This window comes from Rhamphochromis sp. 'chilingali' (assembly GCF_963969265.1).
Source record: "Rhamphochromis sp. 'chilingali' genome assembly, chromosome: 10".
NCBI classification, from domain to species: domain Eukaryota; kingdom Metazoa; phylum Chordata; class Actinopteri; order Cichliformes; family Cichlidae; genus Rhamphochromis; species Rhamphochromis sp. 'chilingali'.
Window position 1 is genome coordinate 23026546 of NC_137937.1, and position 27522 is coordinate 23054067.

General features: G+C 40.0%; 1 protein-coding gene across 5 annotated transcripts in view; it reads right to left on the bottom strand.

Annotated features, from left to right (window-relative positions):
* Positions 1 to 419: 419 nt before the first annotated feature.
* nipbla (NIPBL cohesin loading factor a) overlaps positions 420 to 27522 on the bottom strand; it is a 29319-nt gene continuing 2216 nt past the window's right edge. For 2 of the 5 annotated variants that reach the window (XM_080895114.1, XM_080895113.1), the window contains 47 exons: positions 24972 to 25121; positions 24337 to 24502; positions 23680 to 23780; positions 23439 to 23544; positions 23112 to 23275; positions 21422 to 21570; positions 21139 to 21229; positions 20701 to 20922; positions 20301 to 20549; positions 19447 to 20174; positions 17837 to 18050; positions 17195 to 17371; positions 16878 to 17051; positions 16386 to 16547; positions 16187 to 16293; positions 15998 to 16084; positions 15508 to 15739; positions 13751 to 13902; positions 13576 to 13656; positions 13354 to 13454; positions 13022 to 13151; positions 12826 to 12908; positions 12384 to 12516; positions 11945 to 12088; positions 11694 to 11780; positions 11204 to 11424; positions 11008 to 11110; positions 10827 to 10925; positions 10474 to 10620; positions 8802 to 8936; positions 8594 to 8692; positions 8410 to 8463; positions 8211 to 8319; positions 7967 to 8097; positions 7612 to 7752; positions 7405 to 7498; positions 6980 to 7134; positions 6655 to 6745; positions 6281 to 6454; positions 5928 to 6118; positions 5557 to 5664; positions 4778 to 4978; positions 4078 to 4224; positions 3597 to 3982; positions 3323 to 3497; positions 1389 to 1586; positions 420 to 1285 (listed from right to left, as the gene is read on the bottom strand). In XM_080895114.1, coding sequence (XP_080751240.1) covers positions 923 to 1285; positions 1389 to 1586; positions 3323 to 3497; positions 3597 to 3982; positions 4078 to 4224; positions 4778 to 4978; positions 5557 to 5664; positions 5928 to 6118; positions 6281 to 6454; positions 6655 to 6745; positions 6980 to 7134; positions 7405 to 7498; positions 7612 to 7752; positions 7967 to 8097; positions 8211 to 8319; positions 8410 to 8463; positions 8594 to 8692; positions 8802 to 8936; positions 10474 to 10620; positions 10827 to 10925; positions 11008 to 11110; positions 11204 to 11424; positions 11694 to 11780; positions 11945 to 12088; positions 12384 to 12516; positions 12826 to 12908; positions 13022 to 13151; positions 13354 to 13454; positions 13576 to 13656; positions 13751 to 13902; positions 15508 to 15739; positions 15998 to 16084; positions 16187 to 16293; positions 16386 to 16547; positions 16878 to 17051; positions 17195 to 17371; positions 17837 to 18050; positions 19447 to 20174; positions 20301 to 20549; positions 20701 to 20922; positions 21139 to 21229; positions 21422 to 21570; positions 23112 to 23275; positions 23439 to 23544; positions 23680 to 23780; positions 24337 to 24502; positions 24972 to 25035 — 7626 coding nt within the window. In that variant the 5' untranslated portion in view covers positions 25036 to 25121 and the 3' untranslated portion in view covers positions 420 to 922. The remainder of the gene's footprint in view (positions 1286 to 1388; positions 1587 to 3322; positions 3498 to 3596; positions 3983 to 4077; positions 4225 to 4777; positions 4979 to 5556; positions 5665 to 5927; positions 6119 to 6280; positions 6455 to 6654; positions 6746 to 6979; positions 7135 to 7404; positions 7499 to 7611; positions 7753 to 7966; positions 8098 to 8210; positions 8320 to 8409; positions 8464 to 8593; positions 8693 to 8801; positions 8937 to 10473; positions 10621 to 10826; positions 10926 to 11007; positions 11111 to 11203; positions 11425 to 11693; positions 11781 to 11944; positions 12089 to 12383; positions 12517 to 12825; positions 12909 to 13021; positions 13152 to 13353; positions 13455 to 13575; positions 13657 to 13750; positions 13903 to 15507; positions 15740 to 15997; positions 16085 to 16186; positions 16294 to 16385; positions 16548 to 16877; positions 17052 to 17194; positions 17372 to 17836; positions 18051 to 19446; positions 20175 to 20300; positions 20550 to 20700; positions 20923 to 21138; positions 21230 to 21421; positions 21571 to 23111; positions 23276 to 23438; positions 23545 to 23679; positions 23781 to 24336; positions 24503 to 24971; positions 25122 to 27522) is intronic. The other 3 variants (XM_080895117.1, XM_080895116.1, XM_080895115.1) reach the window with 3 other exon arrangements.

Below are 27522 nucleotides of genomic sequence, written 5' to 3' on the forward strand. Positions count from 1 at the left end.
TTTGTTCCACCAAAAGGGTATGAATCCCCTTTCCTCTTATTACTAGGGTGACCTAATACAACAAAATCTACATTTACAAAATATCCTCCTGCAATAGGCCACATATACTGCATGCGTAGTTCGAAATAGAATAAATTATATTCAGAGGACTCTGCCATTGTACAGCATGGACAAATAAAAGTGAACAAAAATAAAAATTCTTGTTTTTTTGTTTGTTTTTTGTCATCTGTTTTTTTCCTCAAATATCTAAAAGCTAAAAGGAAAAAACCATCCGGTTGCTAGTAGTATAATAAACTCCAAAAACACTTTAATAAGAACATCAAAAAGACTAATTTCCAACATTCACTTAAGGTTTTATTCTTTTTTTTTTTACAGATTTTTTGTCTTCAGAGATATAAACATTTTAATTTTTTGTCGTGTTAAACTATGATACAGTGGGAGTAGAAATGAGCGACTAGAATCTGCTGCACAACAGCGAAGGAGCTCCCACAACAATGTCGACAAAACATTTCCCTCCAGGTCTCGTCTCTGATAGCCTTTTAAGGGATAATCGGGATGTATTATTCCTTTAATGCCTTCAGGATTCTATCCTCTGAACTTGTACACAAACGAAACATGAGCAGTCCCTCTAATATAAGTCTTATGTTTTGTGTCATTTTTGCAAGAATAACTCATGTAAAAGTATGTAGTGTCAAATATTCTTGCCCTCGTGTTTTCTTACAAAAATGAGGAAGGAGAGAGGGAGGGTAGGAATCCAGTGAAGTTTGGCTGTGTTGTTGGAGGTGGCAGGTTGAGGAGGAGGAGAAGGAGCAGGAGCAGTGAAGAGGAGGATTTATAATAAAGTAGAAATGGAACAGGGGAACCAAAAAAAAAAAAATTAAAAAAACAAAACAAAACAAAAAACCCCACCACATTGGAGCCATTAGCTAGCCCCTCCTTCCCGTGCTGCATACAGTGAGCGTAAAGTCTGTACTACTTTGTTGCTCAGTTTGTGGTTGCTGGTCAAGGCAATCTTCTTGTAAATGATGTCCGACTCCTTAATAGTGTCCACCCAAGGCACCAGTTTTCGGCCATCACGTTTCTTGGCTTCTGCCCAGGGCCCCGAGTACGAACCAGCCATCCAGTGGATGCTGTACCCATTTGAGGTCTTTTGGATGACTCGAGCTATCTGCGGCCGGTCTTTATATTTGGGGCAGCAAAGCGCAATCACATCCATAACCTCCACTGTCTCACTCATCCGACCAGGATCCGAGGAGTCACCTGCTCGCCTTGACTTTCGAGAGGACTGTAGAGAGCAAAGAACAAAAAAAAAATTTTTTTTTAAAGAAATTTCCTCAATTGCTTTTAATTAGCATTTTACAAAAAGAGTGTGTATCCATTTATCTCACCCCTGGGGTCCTCTCGTCACCATCACTATCATCATCATCCGTCTCTGGTCCGGCCTGATTGCGCGGACTCGGTCCTGACAGGGGGCCGGAGCCTCCCAATAGAGCATTTATGGCTTTGTTTCTGATGTTCGCACTGGCAGATGCTTCCCCCTCCTCATCCTCTTCATCTGGGTCCAGATGTTCCATCAGAACTTTGAACTGTGAAAAGTAAAAAGAAAAGAAACCAACTTTGAGACGAAGCTTCAGGCTAATCAGCAGTTATAACCATGCAAACCAAATATTGAATAAAGGGCAAAACTCATATTCACTGCAGTCTGTTTGAATTAGAGATGGACCGATCCGGTATTACATATCGGTATCGGTCTGATACGGACCTAAATTACTGAATCGGATATCGGTGAGAAATAAAAAATCTAATCCGATCCATTAAATATCACGAAAGCACCTCACAAAACTTGCGACATGGTGTAACTCAGCTCATAACCTTAGCACGTCGGAGCAGTATGCATCACGTGATTAGAGAGGCTGTGGCGTGCGAGACCTGTCAGCGGTCTGATTGAGCATTTGGATCCTTGCTACCAAGCCGGCATTTCATCTCCGAGAAAGTGATCCCAGAGAGAAGTAAAGCAAGTGGGTAAGTTCATCTCTGAATGTTTGTAAAGCATTCGCACGTTAGGCTTAACAACCGATTTATGGAGCGACTACCTCTTCTCTCTCTCCATCTCCTGTTGCTACTTCAATCATGAAACTGATCAATGATCGGCTGATCGGCTTTTCTGTAGCAACTCCCGTCTCTCTTGTTTGTTTATGGCCGACTTTGCACCAGAAAGGGGAAACCAGTGGCTGAACAACAGCAGCACATTTAAGCTTGATAAGCTGTTGTTAGAATTTATTTAATATTACTTTCTACACCAGGATCCTTTTCTACGCAGCTGACGGCTGGTAACTGTGCAGGGGCGGATCTAGCAAGCTTATGCCAGGGGGCCAGATAGGGCATTAACGGGGAAAAGGGGGGCACAAAGAAATACTTTTCTTTCTTATTGTAATTTAAAATGTCTAGCTTTTATTAAATAATTATCTGAATCTTACACCCAAAGTTTTAATCTGATGTAAAATGTATAGAAGTCCATTACTGTATATAGTAACTATTAAGTCTAATATACCCTAGTAAGCTATAGTACTTTCCCCTTTGGGAAGGTACCATCTGTGCAGTCTGCAGTTCTGTTGAAGAAAGATGTTGAATCTACTTAATTATTGTGGAAAAATAATTGATTTCTGTGCCTTTATTTTTTTTATCACATGCATTAAATTAAAGTTGATTACGTCGTTTAAGCATCGCGAGGGTGGGGGGTGGTTCCCTTTTTTTTTTTTTTTTTTTGCTGGGAGTTGGCAACTCTTACTTAGGTTGCTTAATATTTCTGCTAAGTACTCTTTAAAATACCAGAATAGGGAGGATGGAGTAGGTTTAAGTTTATTAGATCGATCAGTATTGCTGAACTATGAAATAATTTGGGTGCACTGTATTTTTTGCATACAGCCGTAACAGAATAGCTTTAGGGGTTTTTTTTTGTTTTTTTTTACTTGAGTATGAACTTATGCAGCAAGATATTAAAAAAACAACAAAAAAAAAAACAGTTTTATTGATTAAAAAATACACTATATCGGATTCATATCGGTATCGGCAGATATCCAAATTTATAATATCGGTATCAGACATAAAATGTGGTATCGTGCCATCTCTAGTTTGAATCGCAAATTTAAGGCAAAACTCATATTTTAGTAAGTTCAGTAAGTAAGAAAAAATTATTAAAAAACATTTTTGTGTGATAATTAAATTCTACACTAAACTCGTGTAACTGCTTAGAGGACAGACAATAATATAAACCAGTGAACTCAAAACACTTTAGTCAGGCTGATTAAGCTTTGTTACTTACATCTAGATACTGTTTGACTATCTGCTTCTTTACACCATCTGTCAGCGTGGCGTGAGCCATGTTGTTGGAGATAAAGTCGATGGTTTGTCGTGGGTGAAAGTGAATGTTGCCTTTTCTGTTCACTGCCTTGTCGTACACCTTGGCTGACTCTGTTGGAGAGTATTTCTGGATTTTACTGTTGGAAGACAAAACATTTTTTGGTCAGTTGTAGAAGTCACAAGGTCCCATTTTGGCAGATGTTCTGAGTTTGTTAAATCAATCCACAATTACTAACCTGTCAGAGAATCCATATTGGTTTTTCAGATGCTGTTTGAGCACCAGCAGAAGCAGAATGCCCTGAACTGCGTTTGCAAAGTCCAAGAGACCTGTGGGATTATCTGGGAGGAGCCTCATTACTTTCTCCACATCGTCCACATCCAAATCCTCCAGATCAGACTCGGACTCCGAGCTCTCCGAGTTTGCAACAGGTTTTTTCGTCTTTTTTGGCCGTCGTACCACATCGTCGTCAGTGTCTTCATTGTCCTCACCATTGCTGTTCTCTGCATCTTCACTCCTCCAAGAGTCGCAGTTCATCTTTTCCTCATCATCCTCTCCATCTGATGAGTTCTTCCACTCTTTCTTGACCTTTTTCTCTTTACGTCTTGGTTCCTTTAGAAGAAGCTGGACAGAAAGGACAATCTATTAATATTTTTTTGTTCCAGCAGTGTAATTCTCTGGATTTAAAAAAAAAAGAATAAATCTCAGGTCTTCCCCACCTCTTTAAAGGTTTGCAACAAGTTGCTGCCAGAGACTGACAGGGTGATGTCTATATGGTGCATGATGAAGAGAGGCTCCTCCTGGCTCTGGTATGGAAAACAAGCAAGGTTGTCTGCGATAAACAGGAGCATGTTTACGTCCGTCTTCTGCAGAAAGAAAAGAAATGTGGAGCTTGATCAAAAGTTAGCACTTGGTACAAAATAACAGTGCAATATTACCCAATTTGAGTTCAAATGCTCATACATAAAAAGTTAACTGTGTATAGTGAAATCAGAAAAGATGTAATATTGTAGACTGAACTTCAGCATTTGTCGCTTAATAAAAAGGTCTTCCTTTAAGATCAGTGTTATCCAAGCTCAGCAACCAGAGGAATCTGAAAGCTCATGTTTTCATTTGTCTGGATTCCCTTTTCTCTCTTTACATTTGGCCTAATATGGGTATTATTGTACACATTGTGTTGTTCTGATTTGTTGTAATTCTATCTAGTTGTAACCAGCGGCATTTCTAGACTAATTTACATTTGCATAATGATGTCAGGCTAGTTCTAACCTTAAGAGTTGTCATAACACACCTGTTATTACACTTACCACAAAGCAAAGAACTCAAAGTATATTTTTACATTGCATACAGTTAATTAGGAAACACCATTTGCCACTAAGGAGTCATAACATGTGCCAAGATGAATGCTGGTTAACTCACAGCACTGTCATCAAAGAGGTTCAGCAGCGAGATGAGAAAAGCCCTCCGGTGTTGTCGGTTCCCCCGGATCATAGTGAAGAGGTGGGAGCAGAGTGCCGAGTGGGTCTCGTCCTGTCTGAATCCTCTTATGATGGATTTACGAGATGAATTAATGGCCTGCTGCAAACTGTATGACATCTTCATCCCAGCAACTGCCTTCATCTGTCATAAAATATATTGGGTGACGAGTGTTAGAAACACAGCATTTCTATAACTACTGGGACAATTATTGTACTGATAATGTTCCTTTTAAAAAAAGTATCATGTACATTCACTTTATTAAAAAGAACAGTGAATAAATGAATGGCTGTGGTACATTTATCATTAGATTAGACCAAAATCCTGAATGTTATGTTTTTTGATCTTCTTTACAGCAGAAGATCCAGAACATGATCTCTCAAGAGACTGGAAACTGTTCTGGCATTAAATGGTGCAGTGGGTAGAATAAATGTTGTGATCTGTACAGGGTGTACCCTGCCTTTCGCCCTGACACACCTGGATAGGCTCTAGCACCCCAAAACCCTGAACTGGACAAGCAGTTAAGAAAATGCACGGATGGATTTTTTTGTCACAAATCTAAGGCTCATCTTGTCCATACTGTATTACTGTTATTCTGGTTGTTTTTTGCAGCTGTTTGTGCTAAAGTTAAAGAGGGTTAAAAGAAGACAAAAAACCCCCAAAAAGTAACAAGGTAAGACCTAAATCTGGAATGCGAAAAAAAATGAAAAACACCAACTCACGTGGATGAATCCTGTGTACTTCTTGTCAATCTCCACCAGCTGCTGGTCTGCTTTGTTCCTCATGCTGGGCTCTGGGTCTGTTCCCATTGCAATGAGGTAGGGTACACACTACACAAACAGGATAAAAGCAGTGAAGTTCACATGCATATGCATTTTACTTCTGTTCATGAAAAAAAGAGAAAACAGATTAAAATGAAAGTAACTAGTGATTTTACAATAACTACAAACTAATGAATATTGGTTAGCTTTAAGATGCTTGCATACAAAAATTACTTTGAGGGAAAAAAGTGCTATCAATAGACCAAACACAAACAATTATTTATTGATAGTGATATAATAATGACACGTGACAAGTTCTTGCTTTCAATTACCTGAACAGGATGGATGAGACCCTGGTTGAGCGTGAGAGCTATGACGTTGAGAGCAAAGTGACGTACGCTGGATTGGGTGTGGAAGAAAGCCTCCAACACCTGCTTTAAATAAAGCTGCATAATGGAGCTGCTCATCCCCGAAGAGATGTCTCCCATCTCCTTCAGATCCTCTTGTTTGGACATTTTCTTCCCTACAAGTACAAAAAAACCATAAAATATACAGATTGTCCCTTCTAGACGATGTTCATTTTTATATAGTGAAGTAATAAAATCACTTGAATTGACAAAATGTTATAACAAGTATATTATTCACTGTGACGTCTAAAAGCTGTTTAAAAAAACAAATTACTTACATTCTCTGTCTGCTTCCTGCATCCGCGTGTCTTCCTCCTGAAGGTATGTCTGGAGGTTTTTGAGGATCTGAATTTTGAGGTTAATTGAGGAGCCACTGTCAGCCAGGATGCCATTATACAAAGACTTCACCTCCTGCATAAACATCTGGCTGGGATGCATGATCACAAGGAAACCTGCGTGAAAAGAATAACAAAGATCAAATACATGTAAAAATAAGTAAATGACACATCCTTCTATATGATCTCAACCTGCTGTGGCCAGGGAATCATTTGCTCATCTCTGGTCTTTATATTATAGTCCTATAAGCTGGTAAAATGACACTGTAGGTCCTGGAGTCAGTCTAATCACACTAAAAAAAACATTATGTTCTTACCTAAGCCAATGATGGCTTTGGTCTTGACCTCCTCATCTTCATGCTTGGTGAAGTATAGCAGCAGCTCAAGAACTTTCTCCTTGATAACAACCTTGACAACACGTCAACACATAATTACGAAACTGCAGACATTTTCATACATATTTTTTAAAACAGCAATCATAAAGTTGCATAATGAGCTGCTTCATCATAGCCAATCGTGGTTGTGGACAAGATCCTCAAAGAAGAAGATAACTGGACGTAAAGCTGTAATCCAAAATTAGACCCAGTTTTCATTTGAAATGTTCATTTCTAATCAATAATTAATCATTAACTACTACCCTACCTTGGTGGTGCCCTTGAACTCTTCCAGATCAAAATCAAAGTGTCGGGCCAGGGCACCCACGGTGAAGAGGGATCGCAGCAGGAAAGGCTTGTTTGCTACCAACTTTGTGTCGTTTGGGTCCTCCTGATGCTGAACCTTCAGCCTGTTAAGCGCACCTAAGAGGGGATGAAAAAAACATTTGAATTGAATTTTTTAAATTCCATTCAAACTCTGACTGCTTAAAATGCAATTTTATATTTTATAGGCCTTCTGCAATGTTTTTTGGAGAACTTGTGGCTAAACTAAATCCACTCTTCTGAAGAAACAGTGGGATATAAATAGTTACATTTCTTTGGCTTTTGAATGGATTAATGTGGTACTTCAGCAGAGCTATGCTATCCCTATAAAACACAAACATTATTACTCCAGGCATTAGCATCTCTCACCATAGAATCTGTTGAAGCAAGCCCACACAAACTTATAGTTGTGTGTGACTTTGTTCACAACGGCTCCGAGACAGCTCACACAGTGTTGGACCACCTGAACACAGGAAGATAAACCATCATGTTACCTCTTTAACAAAACTGGTTACAGCTTATATACTTAAATTGGGCAAACTTATATAAACTTGTTAAAACACTGCTGCCACGCACCGTCATGCCATATTTGATGATGAGCTTCATGAGGTCTTCTTCAATGGTTGCAAGGAAAGTTGCACTGGGGTGCTCCATCAGAGGAACCACAAGCTCCAAAATCTTTGCCACATTACAGATAACCATGAAGTCATTGGCAGTCTGCAGGGGAAACAAAATATGAATGTTATAAAAGTATATTAGGAAAAATCAACTCAAAGAAAGTACTCCTTCTCCCTTTCAATCGAATTATTAACTTAACAACTGAATTATCTTTACAAATCAACAATATAAAGTTATAGTATATACTAGTAAACATTATCACATTAATAACTCTTCAAGAACAAAAAACGTTAGTAATTTTGAAACAACTTACATTACACTTTGTCGTCAGGTAGGGTTGCATGGTCATAGCATGTTTGACCATAAGCTGGGCGCTGATCTTGCTGAACAAGTACAAGGTGGTGATACAAGCCACTAGCCGTGTTGAGTTCACCCCCTTGTTCTCTATAGAGGGAAAAGGAGTTAACAATACATGCAAAATGACAGTACAAGTACAATGCTTAGGCAAGGATATACGTTTACATTTAAATATATAACCAATATATATCCAAACATACCTGCAAGAGACTCCTCATATTTAAGGATGTGTTCAACCAGATTGTCGACGAGCTGAACACAAGCCTTTTCGGCTGGCTTATATGATGCGTCCTCTTCAGATTTGAGGAGCTAAAGAAAGGAGAAAAATGTTTATAAGGTTTTAAACAATAGCAGATCTCAAAACAGATATCTATTATATAATGAAGCTCAAATGCTAACATTTTGAAGAAGCTGTTCAAACCAATCATAGCCGGTGTCTCGACAGGCTGCAACCTAAAGACATCAGAGGAAATGATTAATAATATGCAATCATCAACTACTGGTTGAGAACTGACACCCTACGGTTTTTTTTACATTTATAATTTTAAATCATTCAACAAAGTGGTAATTCAGTTAAATGTACCACATCAGTGATGTTGAGAATCTTCCTGGTCATGGTTTCTTTGTCATGGGCTGGAGTTGGAGTAAACCACAGCTTCTGGAATGTCTCATTCACCAGTTTCTATAAATAAGAAATGCAATAATAAAAAAATGAAATAATAAATATCTACAACGAATTCTATGAAGAATGGAAGCCACGTCTTAACAACCATCTGTAAGCAGATCCATACCTTAATTCCTTCCTCGTCATTGACCCTGCGGATCATCTTCACGCACATCTCAGTAATCTTACTGAAGGTCGGTTGCTCCAGACAAATATCTCTGAGGATTTTGATCACCCGTTTTCTCACACTGATACCAGTGTCCTAAAATAAAAAGGAATTAAATTAATAAACTGAAGTATAATTTTTAAAATGAATTTTAAAAAGAGAAAAGAGAAATGTATGCATTTGGTGTAGTAGCATTTTTTCACCCACAGGTGGCAGAATAAGACTGTAATGAAGAGTGAACTTCTCATGAACCCACTTGAACATTTCCATGACAACAGGGACAACAATCTCAACTGTTCACTTCCCAGATGCTAAGCACAGAGAGTAACTAGAAAGACTTTGAGTTCACCTGAATTTTAGTACTAACAGCATGTTGTCACGTGTGCTTTTTAATCCTAAAATCTTAAACTGCTGCTGGAAAACAGATTTAAATAGCTTACGCAATAGAAAACCCGAAAGTGCCCTATTAACCATTTTTTTAGGACTCTCCAAATACATTTCTGATGTACACTTGGTGTACCCCCCTCCAAAACAAAACAAAACAAACCCCAACCAAACACAAAACAAGCCAACAACCGCATTACTAGCCCAGAAGAAGTGTGCAGCAATCAGAGAAAAACACAATATTTACATGTATGCAGTTCATCAACAGACACATGAGTATTACTAGTATTGATCTGTGTAAGAAACCATCCTGCAGGTGCTAGGGACAGCTTAACAATGAAAGCACAAGTGAAGGGCCAAGCAAAAACACACCAACTAAGGCTACGTCCACACGTACACAGGTATTTTTGAAAACTGAGATTTTCCGTTTTCGTTTTAAAAAATAATCCCGTCCACACGTAAAGGCAGAAATGAAGGAAAACGCTGCTAGGAACATGCCAAAGCAACAGGTGGTGATATATTCCTAACCGTGTAGAAATGTTGGCCAATCAGAAGTCTAGAAATAGTAAACAAAGATGGGGCATAGAACCGAGTCGTATGTGTGAAGGGACAGTAACTGTGTGTGTATATGTAAGCATTTAAACACTGCAGAGAGTACAATTAACAGTAACAGTATTGTAGAAATTCATTTCACCGAAACAATAACGTGGCGCACAGTGTGACGTCAAAAAAGGCGCACACCTTTGACGCTGCGTTTTCTCCGTTTTTCTCGTCCACACGTAAATGCAAAAACTGAGTTTTCAAAAATATTCACCCTGGCCGGAGTTTTTAAAAATCTCAGAAAACGCCGTTTACGTGTGGACGAAAGGTGCAAACGCATAGAAAAATCTGCGTTTTCAAAAATACCCGGGTACGTGTGGACATAGCCTAAAAGCCCACAGTACAATGATGAATATGCCAAAACAGTGTAAAAGCTAAAATAATTATAGTAATGATAATTCTAATGCTATATTTCCTCATTATCTATGGAAAAACATCACGTATGTCCAAATCAATCAATTGGTACAGAATTGAAAAATGTTAGCTATTATAACCCAGCATCCTAATGTCACACTCAAGGTGTGGTGGACATCATCACACGATGGACCTAGCATGTGAAGTCACAGCTGTGGTTTTTGCTTTTGCGCCTTTAGCACCTATATGCAAACCACAGCATAACTGGGAATAAGTGACTGACTGGACAACTTACCAGTATCCTCTCTATGAGCATGTCGTAATATTGCTCAGTGAGTTGGGGTCTGCTGAGCACAAACTTGCCCAGCAGCTCTACAGCTGCCTCTCTCACACTGGTGGAGTTGTCCATTAAACGACCATGGACACCACGCTGCATGTCGGACTGCAGACAAAGAGAGCAATCAGTCAGCATATAGCAAGCTACAAGAATTACAAGATACCTTCTGAACAGAATGCTGCAGAATAAGAAGTACATTTTGAAAGAGCAAAGCCATACAAAGAATATAAGTTAAGACAGCATCATGTGCAGTAAAAAAAAAATGTTAACAATTAATGCACTTGCTACTATAAACAGAGATAGAGACATACCCTTGCCAGTATGCTGGGATCAACAGCCACGACCTCAGACAGACATTTCATGGCTTTAGTCCTTACAGCGATGGCACTTTCTCCAAGGACTCGTAAAATCTGGTAAAGAACAAAGAATGTTTATGTTTCTCTGGGGGGGGGGATTGAAATGCTTTTGCTAAAAAGAAAATCACACTCTTACCTGTGTTAAATAAATATCAAAGCTCTGGGCGAACGGCCTCATAGAGGCCAAATAACGCACAATCAAACAGGCATCTTCATAGTCCACAGTGTCAGAGTTCATTCTGTTGAGAAGCAGGTTACAGACTTGCACAGTCACACAACTGCACTTGTGCAAATAAAAGAAAGTACACTGCTGATATATCGCACATTCTTACTTCAGTGTGGTGAAATGAGCTGGCATGGTCTTAATGATGTTGCGCAGGAACTTCTTGCGCTTCTCAGCACGCTGCATAATTTCTCCGGTAGTTTCCACCTCCTTGGCATGTTGCGGACCGTCTGAAGAGTCTTCGTCCTTTGGATTCTGGTTACGCATGGACTTTTCAGCCTCGGTGGTGGCATCGCGGAACCACTGAGCAATGTAAAACTTTCTAGCAAACTAGAATGCAAAACAGGTCTCAGTATTACATTCATAGCATTCAAAGAAAATAATTACTTGCAGTAAGGAACATTTTTATTTGCACACAGAGATAACATGAGCAAATACTGTTTTAAACCATTTAAGATATGTCTTCTTATTTAAGAGAAGAAAGATTTATTAATATGGTAGTTTCCAACAGATTCCTCAAAAGCCAGTTCAAATGCAATGTGAAACTTATATCTAAACCTTAAAGAGTTCACCACATTCAACCTAATGAAAATACCCACCACCAGTGAGGCATCTGTCTCAGCGTTCTCCTCCAAGTAGTCCAGCAGAGCCTTCTGTAGCTGTTGGGTCTCATCGCTGCCTTGAGACTTTAAACGGGGAAGAATAAGTGGGAAAATATATTTATTGTGCCAAATGGTAGGAATGTAAATCATCAAGCAAGAACACATTTTCTGCATTTTACTCATTTCTGTCCCCATAAAAAACAAGAAAACAGTATCCTAAATCATTAAATTCAAAGCTGTCCTTTTACCTCTTGTACGATACGATCAATTGATCTCTGGTCCATCTTGCTTGTCACTGCATCCTTCCTCAGACGTGCAGCCACTGTGCCCAAATAGTCTAGAGATGCTACTCTCAGAGCCATCTCTGTCTGCTTATTACTGAACTGGTGTACCTAATAGGAGAAAAAGGCACAGGAATGGATGAACACAAGAACACTCTCATTGTGTGTGTCTGAAAAAAAACTGCTGTCATAAAGTTGATTTTCATAAACCACAGAAGTCAAGTTTGATCAACTGTGACACAAATGTTTTGAAAATATTGTATAAAATAAGAACATTTGCTTTCCTGGAGCCTCCATGACTTTTAACAAAGTCATCTCTTGCTATTAATCTGGATCATCTGTTCTCAGAAACACTGAGAAAAATACTTGCATTTCCAGTTTAAAGAAAGATCTTAGTCATGCTAACCAGGAGTCTCCCAAGCAAACTGAGCAGCAGCTCTGCAGCAGGCCATTCTGGTTTGTTCACTGTTGAAAGTAGGTCCTGGACAAAGTTCTCAAATAATGGACGGTAATCTTCTTCTCCCTGCTTGCTGCCACACCTGAGGGAGGCAAAAAAAGGAAGAAAGGGGATAAATAACAGGAAAATAACTATGCTCTGAGAGCATAATGAGAAATGATTAATGGTAACAATTATAATCAAGGTCAGACAGCCAACGATCAGAATTAAGACAGAAGTTTTAATACGGCTGAACAAGCTGGCAGAATACATCTGGAAAATCCTATAGAGTTACAGCTACTTCAAAACGTTCCTAGTTTGTCTCAATGTTGACTGATGACAAAAGGGATCTTAGCAACATTCAACAGTGTCATCAAAAAGTATAAATAGGAAGAAAACAATCTGAAATTACTTTTTAAGGAAGACTGAGAGGAAGTTTTGCGCAGTTCTCATTGCCGTCTCATAAGAGTTTGTTATCAACACGTCCTGATCCACCTGAAGAAGAAAAAAAAATCTTGAGCAAATGGTGTGTCTGACTGCATGTTGTATTGAATAAAACTATATTTGCTGATGTTTGTATGGGTTTTCATGTCAGCTTGTGCACCTACCTTGGTGTCATACTCTTCAAAAACATCTTTGTCACTGGGTAGGTGGACCACACACTGGATCAGCTGCAGAACCAGTGCTGTTACCATTTGGATGTACATCGGTTCTCCATCCTGGTCTGAACTGTTCAGCCTAAAACACAGAAGGTCAGGATAAATCACAAGTTACTAGCATTGCACAATCCAGTAAAAAAAAAAAAAAACATCAACACGTCTGAACAATTTTTATTTCTACATTGATGGTCAGACAATTCTCAAAGCTCTCAATTCATGCATTAACCTGGCAACTCTGAATAGCCTCAAATTTAGGTGAATTAGTGTGGAAAATGGGTTACCTGAAATTCCTGAGGGAGCGTTTGCTGGTGGGCAGTCTGGCCAAAGAGGTAAAGATCTCCTCAAGGATCAGCTGCCGATGCTTCTCATAACGTGAGAACACCTGTATACAGCAGAATATGAAAAAAAAATGTAAAAAAGATAAAAATTGCAAAATAACATTCTGGACCAAATGCCCTAAAAGGATGCTTTTAAATAAACACTCAATTTTTGTGCAGACGTACCGCTGTAACTAGTTTAATGGCACACAGCTGAAGCTCACTGACATTCTCTACAAAGAATGGAGTGATTCCCATAGAAGAAACCTGGAAGAACGGGACATGCACAATATGAGAAATCACGCATGTCTGCATGTCTGACTTACACTAATGTACTAAGTGCAACACTCTTAGCGTTTACCTGGAGGATGGTGGTGTCTGTAAGCAACTGTATCTCTAGGAGCTCAGAGATGTTGCTGACAATGTCACACACTTTGTTGTATAACATGACTATGACACGCTGCTTGTGCGTGGAGCATTTTGCACGCTTTGCCTTCGAGCTCAACATGCCACCTATAAAAACAACAGAAGTAATTTTTTAAAAGATAATGAACATAATAAGAAAATTAAAAATCTTAAATTAAGAAATACTATAATTTTGCAAGCTGAAAAAAAACTGTTCCTGATTTCATAAAGCAAGCATCTACACTCAACAAAAATATAAACGCAACACCTTTGTTACTGCTCCCATTCCCCATGGGATGGACGTAGAGACCTAAAATTAATTCCAGATACACAATATAACCATCCCTCCCAAACAGTGGTCACAAATCAGTCCAAATGTGTGGTAGTGGGCACATCTGCTATATTGAGATAATCCATCCCACCTCACAGGTGTGCCACATCAGGATGCTGATCTGACATCATGAGTAGTGCACAGGTGTACCTTATACTGCCCACAACAAAAGGCCACCCTTGGAATGTGCAGTTTTGTCTCACAGCAAAATGCCGCAGATGCCACAAGCAATGAGGGAGCGTGCAATTGGCATGCTGACAGCAGGAATGTCAACCAGATCTGTCGCCCGTGCATTGAATGTTCATTTCTCAACCATAAGCTGTCTCCACAGGCGTTTCAGAGAATATGGCAGCACATCCAACCGGCCTCACAACCGCAGACCTCGTGTAACCACACCAGCCCAGGACCTCCACATCCAGCAGGTTCACCTCCAAGATCGTCTGAGACCAGCCACCCAGACAGCTGCTGGAACAATTGGTTTGCACAACCAAACAATTTCTGCACAAACTGTCAGAAACCGTCTCAGGGACGCTCAACTGCATGCCCGTCGTCCTCATCGGGGTCTTGACCTGACTCCAGCTCGTCGCCGTAACAGACTTGTGTGGGCAAATGCTCACATTCGATGGCGTCTGGCACGTTGGAGAGGTGTGCGCTTCACGGATGAATCATGGTTCACATTGTTCAGGGCAGATGGCAGCTGAGAATGTCCCAGTTCTTGCATGGCCAGCATACTCACCGGACATGTCACCCATTGAGCATGTTCGGGATGTGCTTGACCGGCGTATACGACAGCGTGTACCAGTTCCCACGAATATCCAACAACCTCGCACAGCCATTGAAGTGGAGTGGACCAACATTCCACAGGCCACAATTGACAATCTGATAGACTCCATGCGACGATGTGTTGCACTGCATGAGGCAAATGGTGGTCACACCAGATACTGACCGGTTCTGGGTCCCCAGACCCCCAATAGCGCAAAAAACTGCACATTCCAGGGTGGCCTTTTGTTGTGGGCAGTCTGAGGTACACCTGTGCACTACTCATGATGTCAGATCAGCATCCTGATGTGGCACACCTGTGAGGTGGGATGGATTATCTCAATATAGCAGATGTGCCCACTACCACACATTTGGACTGATTTGTGACCACTGTTTGGGAGGGATGGTTATATTGTGTATCTGGAATTAATTTTAGGTCTCTACGTCCATCCCATGGGGAATGGGAGCAGTAACAAAGGTGTTACGTTTATATTTTTGTTGAGTGTATTTCAGTTTGCCAAACTGGCACTGGCTTATTTATCATTTGGTCTACTACTAATGTTAAGTTTATGAAGCGTTTCTAAAGTTAATAAAGAAAAATGAATGCAGAATTCTTCCTGTACCTCCATGCGGGTCCACCCTGTAGACTGGATCGTACTGTGGATACAGTGTGTTCTGAAGATGAAACTTGGTGTACTGCAGCACCCGCTCTATGACATCTTCTATGTAGACAGCCTTCGGCATGTGTGCTGAGGTCATAATGTTCAGAGCTGTCAGACAGGCATCTGCAGACTTTGTGACTCTCTCCATTATCAGATCTCTCCAAAGTCTTTCCTCGTCTTCAGCGTCATGGTCCTGTGGTTAAAAAGTAAAGAATGTGAACACTTTCAACATCAATAAACCAGTGTCAGAATGAGGAAGGCTATTATGTATTTCAGGAAGAAATCTGGAGTATTTTTTTATGATTGTCAGCTATTTCAGCATTATTATGTTTTGTTCATGGTCTCTGTATATAGATTTCCGCAGTGCATCACTGCAGGGAGAAAAATACTCCAGATATTAAGTAATGCTGAAAGATAAAGAAAAATAGGAAAAGGGAGGAAGGGCACTCACATGGTTCATCATGGTGGATAGCTTGGACCCATCCTGGATATTCTTTTCAAGGATATTCAGAAGCTTCACCAACTTGTCTGATGGGATCTGTAAGAACAGACACTGGTTTTTAGATCTACATCTGAAGAACCATTACAAACCCACAACATCCCAAATGATGTTTTTTTATGAATAAATAGAATATAGTACCCTGCTGGAGATGCCCATGGCCTTAATTTTGGCAGATTCGCTACCCAGCTCATTCAGCTGGTGTTTACCAAGCAGCAATTCCTGAGGTATCTCATCATCGTCTCCTGCTAGAAAACATAAACCAATAAATTAGGACTAAACTCTAATAAAATATAAGAAAACCAACATACCCACATTGACAGTCAGTACTGATACTTACCCATAGTAGTAAAATCCACATCCTCCAGATTTTCCAGTATGTTGTCAATGCTTGCCAAGAACCTCTTGAATGTAGAAGAGTCCATCAGTTCTTCTTGGGTCAGCTTGGGTTCATAAGCTTTCCGTTTCTTCTGCTTCTCCTTCATCTTCATTTTTCTGGCAACTAAGTGTGAGAAAATTTATTTTTTAATTTTTAAAATTAAAATTTTAAAATTAAAATTAAAAAAAAATTAAATTTTTTTTTCAGGGGGTGTGCAAGAAAAAAATCTACTGTAAAAATCTGCTGTCAAGTTTTTCACATATCAGATTTACCTGATACTATTAAGCAAAATTAAGGTGTTTTTATGCATTTAAACATGTAAACACCCAACTCCACAATCAAAAATGGCAGTTTGATTTAATTCTGAACACCCAACAAAGGCATAATAATCTCTTCTACTACACATGTTTCAGAAGGGAAACAAAGACCATTTGTAGCACTTAAATTACAGACCTTCACTCATGCTCGGAGGCGGCGAATCTTCCTCAGATGAGTCTCGGTAGCGGCTCCCTGATCCTCGGCGGCTGTCTCGGTGCCCACTTTTCCGGTGTTCCCCTGACCCTCTGCGCTCCCTCTCTTCGAACTCCCAAGCTCTGTCTTTCTCTCTGCGCTGCCGCTTCCTTGCAGCTGTAGAGATTTAGCATAAAATAATAAGGCCTAAACTCTGAAAAAAGAAGCTAAATTTAAAAAAATAAATAAATTCTCACATCTAGTAAAAGAACCTGCAAAAAATAGTTTGGTATAAGTTAGAATTGAATGAATTGACTCACACTCTCCAGTTGCGTCATAGTCTTCATCGGAGCTGACCTCAGCATATTTGGGCCTCTCATTTACTGTGCTTCGTTTCCTCTTGTTCATCTTTACTCTTTCACATAAGGGCATGGTAGACTCGATCTCTGCCAGCAGCTCTGGGGGCAGCTCCTTCAAAACTGCTGGGTCCATACCACCTGAAAATTTGACAATAATATTATACAACTATTAGCAAAATAATTTCATTGTATAGAGCAGACTTTCCCAAAGTGTGGGGCCCATCCCCTAAGGGGGGGGGGCAGAGCCATGGTAGGGGGGCGCGATATGAAAAGGGGGGGGAAAAAACAAAACGCTTGGACACTGCTAGCGCGGGGCGCCCACAGAAACGCAAAGCAGGAGATGAAGCATAAGTGAATATGTTTCCAAACCAACTTCATTCTAAGCCAAAGACTAGAAAATATGGTGAAACATATCTGCCCTTTGGTTTCACCTGCACAAGTGCCAAGGTAGGTCTCCCCTGCAGAATTGGCTTTTCCTTCGTCGGGAGCAGCGCTTTACATTTTTCTTGTAAAATAAAGGGGGGCCTAGCAAAAAAAGTTTGGGAACCACTGGTATAGAGTGAAAAAACACATTGTAAATATAATTTAAAAACAGCTTCTTACTTTTGCCGGACTTTCCTGAGGAGAGTCGGTTCTTTCCAGACTTGCTGTGCCGAATGATCCTCTGGATCTGGTCAACTGATAGCTTTTTTAGAACCACTACAGGCTTGGGGCGCTTCTCCAAGTCCTGCACCAATCCCAGCCTCTCCAGTTTAACTTTTGGCTGGCCCCACATATGACTTTCAGTCGATCCACTGCCTTCCTTGTCACGATTGATCTGGGAGGAAAAAATAAGATAGGAGTGAGAAAAAACATCCAGTATAGTCAAGTTCAAAAATCAATATGTTCCACACTTCACACAATTAGAAAGAAAACATGGGCTTCATTCAGAACAGAAAATAAGGTGTGAATAATGACTCAAACTGAAATGAAATTGGTGATTTTGATGTTAGTTTCCAGTGTCTTGATAGCAAAGCACAAAGATATATTCCACTGTTTTTCCAAAAATATCCAGGTCTTAACTTGTAGAACAAACAGTGAACACATCGTGTTGTCGACACTGCAGTGCAGTCCCACTTCTAATTGGGAGTGACTAGCCAAAACTTAGGATGCAATTTTGGATGTTCCCACTTGTATTGCGCTTGCAGTGCAACAAGTAATTTGTGCTAATTGTGCTAAGTGAAAAGTGGGAGTGAGCAGCAGCTCATTGATGCAACCTTTGTTCACATTAAGAATATATTTAAGAAGCTTTGTCAAGTCTACAAATCCTTAGTAACTGAATAACATTTAAATACCTAACCAGCTATTTTTAACATCATTTCAGTCATCGTACCACTCTTGATCTTCAACGTCATGTCAACAATCTGGGCATAAAATTTCTTACAACATGATTTTTCCCATGATTGTCCTCACAGTCAACCCGTTGTGAGGACAGTCATAAATTCTTAGTGAACACTGCACTGGCAGCCTTTCCTACACAACCATAGACAGACATGCTCTGTCAATTACCAGCTAAATCATTGCTAAGTACTACTAAGAACTTCCAGATGTCTATTCACTACAGAACCACTGGTGTTGTCCAGCTCTACCTCCAAGTCTAGCCTCGCCTCTATCCTAACCACAGAGAGCTCTTGAACTTCAACCATTTGAACTTCTAATCTGAAGAGAGTGCATATATAGTTTGATTATGTCTGGATAATTTAAGCATAGAAATTGAAGCATTTTGTGCCCTTTTTCTTTGGCATCGCCAGTCAAGATGGACAGGAAAGTCAGGCCTAGTACATAACCAAACAGAGGACTAGCCAGGAAGGACAAAACCTTTGGCAGAGGGGTCACACTCAACCAGGTGAAGTGCTTACAGAAATGATTTACTTGCATGCAGTCCCCCCACAAAAAAACAGCAGTGGAAGATTTCTTTAAATGTGCTTGCTTTCATTCATACAAGATAAACAAAATAATTACCTCTACTTTTTCTACTCTAAAAGACAGTTAAGTGTGGTTAATGTGTTAAAGAAAATTAAAGACCAACACCGAGAATAAAAAAAGGCTGACAAATGGGAAACTAAAACCAAAAGAGTGTATAATGGTATGATTTGGTTTTGTGAGATTGCAGGCAGTGACAGCTGAATGATTGGTAGGTGGGTAGATATTTGTTTTGGATCAGCCCAGATCACCTTAGGGATCTGGAAGTTCTTCAGTGCGCCACTATGCCCTCCCAGAAGCTGAGCAGGGAAAGAATCTGGAAGTTTAGCACCAGAAGCTGACGAGGGGAGTTTGGAACCATCTTGTCTACTGCTGCTCCGACCAGGGTCTCCAGTGGAGGAAGCCCTGAAGCCAGACCTATCTCGATCGCTTCGGGAGCGAGAATCAGGGGACCGCCTGTCTCGGCCAGTCTCACTCCGATGCCTCCTATCCCTGTCAGACTCACGGTCCCTGTTTGACGACTTGGGCAATTCTCCACGTCTGTCTGAGGACTTCTCATCATGTCTGTGCTTTGAGGATTCCCGACCTTCTCTCCTGCTGTCATGCTTATCGACCCTGTTCTTGATGACTTCCGGTCGTCCATCTGGTTTCAATCGCAAAACTGTGTCAGAACCCTCCACAGCAGCTGGCCCACTAGCTGGTTCTTCAGGCCAGCGTTGGGCCTCAAGGGCAGGGACAGGGGCAGCCAGACAGGGGTCGAGCTGACCGTCAGCTCGGCCTGCCTGCTGGAGGTCGATGCTCACCATGAGGGGAGGGCGGCTGGCACCGTTCCCAGCTGCAGTGGCCTCTTGCGGAGTCAGTTTGCCAGCATTGCCCCCTCCTGTTGATCCGCTGCCCGGGGCACCTGTGGGCCCACCTGGTCCCCCTGCACCTGGTTCCAGGGGAAAGGAGTCCTGCTTTCTCTTCTTCAGTGGCTTGTCTGTAAAGAGAGAGACAAGTAATTAAAATTAAATACCATGACAAGATGCTATAATTCAAAGCAAAACATTTTTTAGCTGTAGAGTTATATGTAAATGTTAATTCTATGTGAACTTCTCTTACACACCTTTATCTTGCACCTCCTTGGAGCACTTCTCACTAGCAGCCTCTCGTTCTATCCTTTCAATTTCAGCAAGTGCATCCAGCTCTGCCTCATCATAAGGGGAACTGGGAGGCTGAAGTCCACTGGCACCACCTACTTGCTGCTGATGTTGCAGCCGCGCTCCCAGATTTTGCTGGAGAACAGGAACCTGCTGAAAGCCCAGTTCTGCCTCCATATTGTCTGAGTTCTGATCCATGCCTGGCATAACATCACCTGAGATATTAACAGAAACACTTTACATGGTTGGATTTAAAAGGGGTGGTGGTAGTCCTGTTGATCTAAAATGATGCATCACGATGTACCTCATCAGCATTTCTAGTAGATCAAATAGCTATGAAACTGATGGAGAAAAACAACATCTCACCTGGGGGATCCGACTCATTTGACTTGACCCTGGACAGCTTGAGGGTGAGCTTTGTTGAGTCCTTGTTTGGAGAGCTAACAATGTCGTACATATCTTTCTCCTCTTTTACTATTGGGACTTTCTTTCTTTGCTGTAGCTGCTGTTTCTGGTCAGGTACTCCTTCCCTTGGTGAGGGTGCATACGGGGGTGGTGACTGGAGAATCAGTGGGGGACGAGAACCCGCTGTGAAGAAGGAAGAACACAAGGAAGAGGAGATAAGAGTAGTGAAAAAGTGACATTCTTCAGAAAACATTAAACTACACAAATACAGACATCTCTCTCTGATGAGGGATAACAGCCGCAGTGTTTCAGAGTATGTAGCAGCTTCTCCCATAATGAAGAAAAGGTAAGCAAAGTGTATGCACTGTAGTGCCTCCTTTCCACTTCGAGTGTCCTTACGTTTGGGCGTTCCTTCACTGCTAGCTGGAGAGCAGCCTGACTGTGGAGACCTCAGAGGAAAAGATGGATTTCTCATGGCAGAATCACCCTCCTCCAAAAGAGAGACAATACAAACAAGTTAGCATGTAACACCTTTACACTCAACTTTCAACATTTCTCTCAATTATATCAACACAGCTACTGTTAAGACCTAAATAAATTGTACCAGATAAATATATTCAGGGTTTTATTGTGGTATGTAGTAAATACACATTCATCTATTTAAAAACGGTGTCAGTTGTACCTCATTTCCCAGTCGATGTACAATGTTCAGGTAATCTTCAGTACCATGTCTGTCTGAGTGGTGGTTGGCAGCATTAGGGATCTGCCCTGTTACTTTGCCCTCATGGATGTTTCTTATCCCACCTGGAACCATGGGACTGGCCACAGACACTAGCAGAAAAAAGACATTATTTTATTATTATCCACTAGTAGGGAAATACAAACATTGCTGATTAAAACAAAATAAATACAATTCTTTTGAAGTGGAGGTGTACCCAAAAATTGCTGATTAAATAAGTAAGTATGCATATGACCAGTGATTTTTTTTAAATGCTTCGAAGTTCCTCAAAGAGATTTCATCAGGCAAAAAATAAGTGAATCAATAATTTCAACCATCAGGACCATATAGAAAGGCAATCAGAAGTTAGGTTTCATATACAAATAATGAGCTACAAGATTAAACCTGCTGACATGTAAATAACTCGTGATTTTGTTACAATTGAACGGAGAAACTGGAGTTCTGACTTCGAGTGCCCCCTTTTGTAATAGCACTCCCCAACAACTTCCTCCCCAGGGAAGACAATGTATCCACCACACCATAAATACTGTTCAAGTATGGAACAAGAAGGTGAATAAAAGCCCAAGCCATCAAGGTTATTATACCTTACTAAAACTAATCTAAAAACTAACAATAGATATGAAGAAAGATTTGAGTTAACTAAAAATAAAAAACACATATTAGAAAAAAATTGGAGAAGCTAGCCTTAATTTTAATCCAACTTAAAAACAAAACAAAAAAAACTACATTTCAACTTGCCTGATGAGGCTGTGCTGTTTGGTGAAACCGCTTTCAAAAGGTTTTTCCTGACATATGCCTTTCATACAGTTATAATCAAAACGACTAAAACTAGCACAGAAACCAATAAACTAAACATTTTAAAACAATAAAAACTAAACAACAAATATTTTTGGAAACCAACTGAAACTACGCTAAATTGTGAAAAATGTCAAGATAAAAAAAAAACAACAAAAAAAAAATTATAATAACTCTCCAAGGCATAAACGAAGAATGTAATCTCGATGCACCAAAACACAGCTGATCCACAGTCTCCACCCCACAAACCACAGACCAAATGTGTCAAACACTAGGACACCCAGAGGTCCAGTGTTCATGCCCAGATGTGTCAGAGCTATTTCAGAACAAGAGAGAACAACACAAAATATGCACAGTTTAAAATGTGTACCTAATCAGTGTATAGTCAACCTGTTTGTGTATAAGCGCAAATATAATATTTGAGAATCGAACAACACTGTTAACACACACACACACGCGCACACGCGCACACACACACACACACACACGTAGAATTAACAGAAAAAGGTCATGTTTGTGTACACCAGCAATGGCCTTGTAAATACAAAACATAAATATTTCCACAAATTATATTTAATTATAGGAGCCACAATTATCTGATGTGAGAACTTCAGTGTACATTCGATTTATGTATGAAGAATAATGAATTCAGTCAAACCCCTGCTTATTATTCAATCCAAAGGGAACAGAGTTTCCAGAAGCCAAAGCTACGGATATGGCTGACGAAATCAAACAAAGACGCCATCAGACTTAGTCGCAAGTTTAACATTAGAAAAAAAATTAATGATGAGTTCTGAGTCTCCATGCATGCGCATTAACATTAAACACAGGTTCTCACCTTGTTGAATCTGTTGGTGTTGGTTATAGCTGGGTGGTTGTTGGTGGGGATACTGCTGTATGTAACCTGTGGCAGGGCTCTGAGGAGTGTATGGGCTGGGTACTGGACTGTTCTGTTGGCCCATGTACCGGCTACTGGAACCCGTCGGAGGTGTCACAAACCGGCTAGAATAGAGAAAATGTAAGGACAGAAAATAAGAAGAAGCACACTGCATAAACAAAAAAAACCCAAACATTTATTTAAATTCAAACATGATGTATTTGTATTGTGCTTTAATTAACATTTAAAATTTAAAGTTGGAATAAACCAGATTCTTGTCAATCTTACCTTGGTGGATTGGGAGAAATCGCAGCTGGCTGGAAGTTTGCAGACTGGGCAGGGCTATGCATGGAATTCATCTTAAAAGGTTGTACCATTGGCTGCTGCATGACATCTGTTTAGAAACAAAATTGAGAATTGAAATGAATAACCTTTATAGAAAAAAACCCCCAAAACACAAAGCTTGATTTTTTTGTTTTTATATTAGTAACATAACGACTTAATGTGCAACAAGTAATTGCGCCCATACTTTTCTCCCTGAAGATGCCAGGGTTCCTGGCCAGCATGGTCTGCAGCAACAGTGGTGCATCTCCCTCTGGTTCATCGCTACCCAGGTTGTCCTTCAGCTCTCTGAAAACACACAAAACGAGTTCACATCAAAACAATGAGGCAGATTAGAAAAGTGTCAGATTTAATGTCAAAAGCAGAAAGAAAATGCTGAATACATTTTAAGCAGTAAACAGAAATTTGACTATATGGCCAATTCGGAATCAGCAAATAAGATAACATGAACATCTTTGAACTGGATTGGAAACTGGAGCACCTGGAGAGAACACAAATAGTTTTCTCTTCAGTACACGGGTTTTTGGCTTTTTATGTGTAGTATTTGCACCTAGAAAAGTTTCCCACAGTGGAAGCATTAACATTCATGGTAGTCTTTCATCTCTCAAATTCATTAAAAATTAATCTTTTGTGTTTTAATTAGTTAAAGAATTAAGCAATGCAAAGCATCTCTTCTGCTTTAAATCAGCTTTAAAGCCAAGTTATCCTGACGTCTGAGCTTTAACAGCCAAAACATTTCCATGAAAACATGTTGGGGTTTTTGTTTGTTTATTTGTTTTTTAGTTGGCCTTTTGTCTTTGTTCATCCAGACAGCATATTGTCTTACAGACACTTATATACTCACATGTGCTCTGTGGAGACCTGGTTCAGACCATGGGCTAGCTGGGAGGCCAGATTCTCATCCCGGCAGCCCAGTAGGCATGTGACTTCCTCCGCAATCCTCCCATTGTATAGGAGGCTTTTAGTGGTGGTGGCAGGTAGAGGAGAAGGGAGGGGCAGCTGGTTCAACACTAATACAAGAAGAGAGAGTTTTCAGCAAATATACATTTTAGGAGTTAAAATGTGAGCAATACAGGACATAAGGTCTCAGAAAAGTTTAGAGACGCAGAAGTAAATGGGGGGGAAAACAAAAACAAAACAAAAAAAATGTGCATGTAATCACTATTGCACATTTACATCTGTTCAAATTCAAATTCAAATTTTATTTGTCACGTACACAGTCATACACAGTACGATATGTAGTGAAATGCTTGGACAACTGCTCGTGACCTAAAGAAAACAAAAAAAGGAAAAGGCTATGAATAAGATAGGAAATAAATATGAAAAATTAAAAAGGGTAAATTTAACTAGGAAGGAATAGAATATAAATTAAGGTTAAAAATTCAGACCGAATGTTGCAGTTTAGGACTTAACACTGGGAGAGAAGACATAACAGAACTGTGAAAACTTGTGTTTGTAACATAACTATGTGACACTCACAGTCTGTGAGGCTAGCGATCCCAGCAAGAGTGGTGATGGGAACATGAGGCATATCCCCATTCATGCTGAAGGTGAGGGTGGGGGAGTGTGTTGATACACAGGTAGATCAGGGGGTCGATGGACGACACCCGTCCTCACATCTCCTGGCACCTAGCAGAGACAGGGAGGTCGGTAAGAGAAAGACAAAAGCAGCTTTAGTGATGGACAAGAAAAGAGAGAAAGAACTGCTGCAGTACAGAATTACAAAATGAGTTAATGGTCATAAAAATGTATACAAAGAAATTATTTAACACAAAAATGCTATAATTAGTCATATTATTTAAATATAAAAATAGACCCAAATATTTGTTGTGTTTTTTTCTGTCTGCCTTTATGCTGACATTGCGTTTCATGTGGCAATGGTGTGCGCTGTAATAAATGTCCTGCTAGAGCGTGTCAATCAAAATAAAATGCTGTGTTCTTCATTGGTTATTCAATTATGATCTTACGTTTTTCACAGCATTTAGTAATGCCATGCAGCTAGTACAAGCCCAGGTTAGTTGTGTCACTGAAGAAATGCCCCACAGATACAAAAGCACCGAGAACTGAATCCTGAGGAATGTACCACAAGGCGTGATTAATGGTTACTGAGGCATGTTGTGTGTGTGGCAAGTTTTCAATGTCACAAGGGTGGCTTTCTTTCAATCTGGCCTCATAATCTCTCATTTTTATATTCAAAGTTTCTGATTAAAATTGGTTGCAACATGTGCAACCCTTTCGGTGACAGATATTCTCAACTGAGGGAAGACAGCACGTTATATATGCAAAACCAATGAGCCGTAATGCCATCGTACAAAGCCAAGCAGGTACAGTAGCACGAACTGTACGCATCACAAACCGACAAGCATACAGTCTGTGATGTAAAAACATTTTTAGTACTCAATTTCACTCCACTATTGTTTATTACACAGATGATTCAAAACAAAAACTTAATTGCTAAGTCAATTAACTAAAGTGCTTTCCACACTGCCCTGTGCTTTAACATGAGACAGTCTGGGACCTAAATGCACTTCCTGGGAATCATGTTAAATATATCACTTTTTTAAGGTTAAGAGCTCTAATGTAAAGTGTTCACTTCAGAAAAAAAAAACAAGCTCCGAGTGTGCATTGAGTGGTAAAATAAGCACATACAAGTGAATATTCTTCTCTTGTCTTAATTGCAGACACGTTGCAGTTTGTTTGCAATTCGTGATTATTCTTCATAATGTGTATCAGTATATTCTCTTTATGAAAACATGTGCAAAGTCAGATTTTTCTTTGTGAAAAAAAGCCTGATTTAACAAAAGTTTTTTTCATAAAGTTGCCAGAGACTTTTGGGATATCCATAATTTTAGTTTTGTGTCTGAGTGTGTACTTGCTTTGTTGTATAGCCCTCAGGTCACAAAGTTACACATCAACACAACTAATTGTTACATGACATACATGTCACACTAAAAATACACTACAAATTTTTCCTGAATCCCCACATAATACTAAGTAATACTACTGAGTTATCTGGTTAGGCAATAGTACTTTCTGAGTGCTATTCAATAGTCAGCTGTTTGTACATTTGTGGGTGCTACCAGCAGCTCCCGTCTCCCAAGTATCACAGAAAGTGAAGCTGGATTTCCAACAGAAATGTTGTTCAACCCAGAACTGCTGCAGGTTACTAGGGCATTATCCACCTGCACCACCGCATACTGTGTGTGTGTGTGTCAAACAGCTGTGTGACAAAGGCCTAGGTGTAGCTCTCACCGCTTCAGACTTTACACACACACACTGCTGTCAGTGCAAGGTGAAAAAGAAAGAACGAGAGAGAGAGAGGGAGAGAGCGCATAAAATGATTGAGCCTACTGTAACTGCAACAGATATTAGCACCTGAACATAAACTGTGTTACATTTTAACACCTGCCAGGTTCTGTCCTCCTTTTTGTTTTACTTTAACTTTTTTCTTGCTATATTAACTTTTTCCAGCCTATTATTACAGGTAAATAATGGTTAATGTAATTTCAAATCTTAACAGTTGTAGCTGTGTTAAAAAAAAAAAACAACACTTAAGAGGCAGGGAGTAATGCGAACACACTGCAAATGATTCCCAACTGTAAATATGCAATCCATGCTTCTAAATGACACAGAGCAATATTTTCTGTAAAAAGTATTTGGCAGAGCACTTGGCTATGGGTCCTTAACCCCACTTTGAGAACCACTGATTTATGTGACATTGTATTTTATTCACACCTCTCCTAAGAGCAGAAATGCAAAATATACACAAACAAATATTGAGGAAGGGGTGTAAATGCAATAGGACAACATCAACAAAACTTTAAAAGCTTGCCTTACTCAGCTAAATGAAAGGACTAAGACTGACACGGGATGACTGCCCCTCAGCACACGTTTTTAAATATTATACAGCCTCAAGATAATGCATTTCCATAAATGAGCCACAACCATTTCTAATACCAAAAGCACTGTTAATCTGAATAGGGATTCATCTTGTGTTACTACGATTTAACTACATTGCCTGATACCTAAA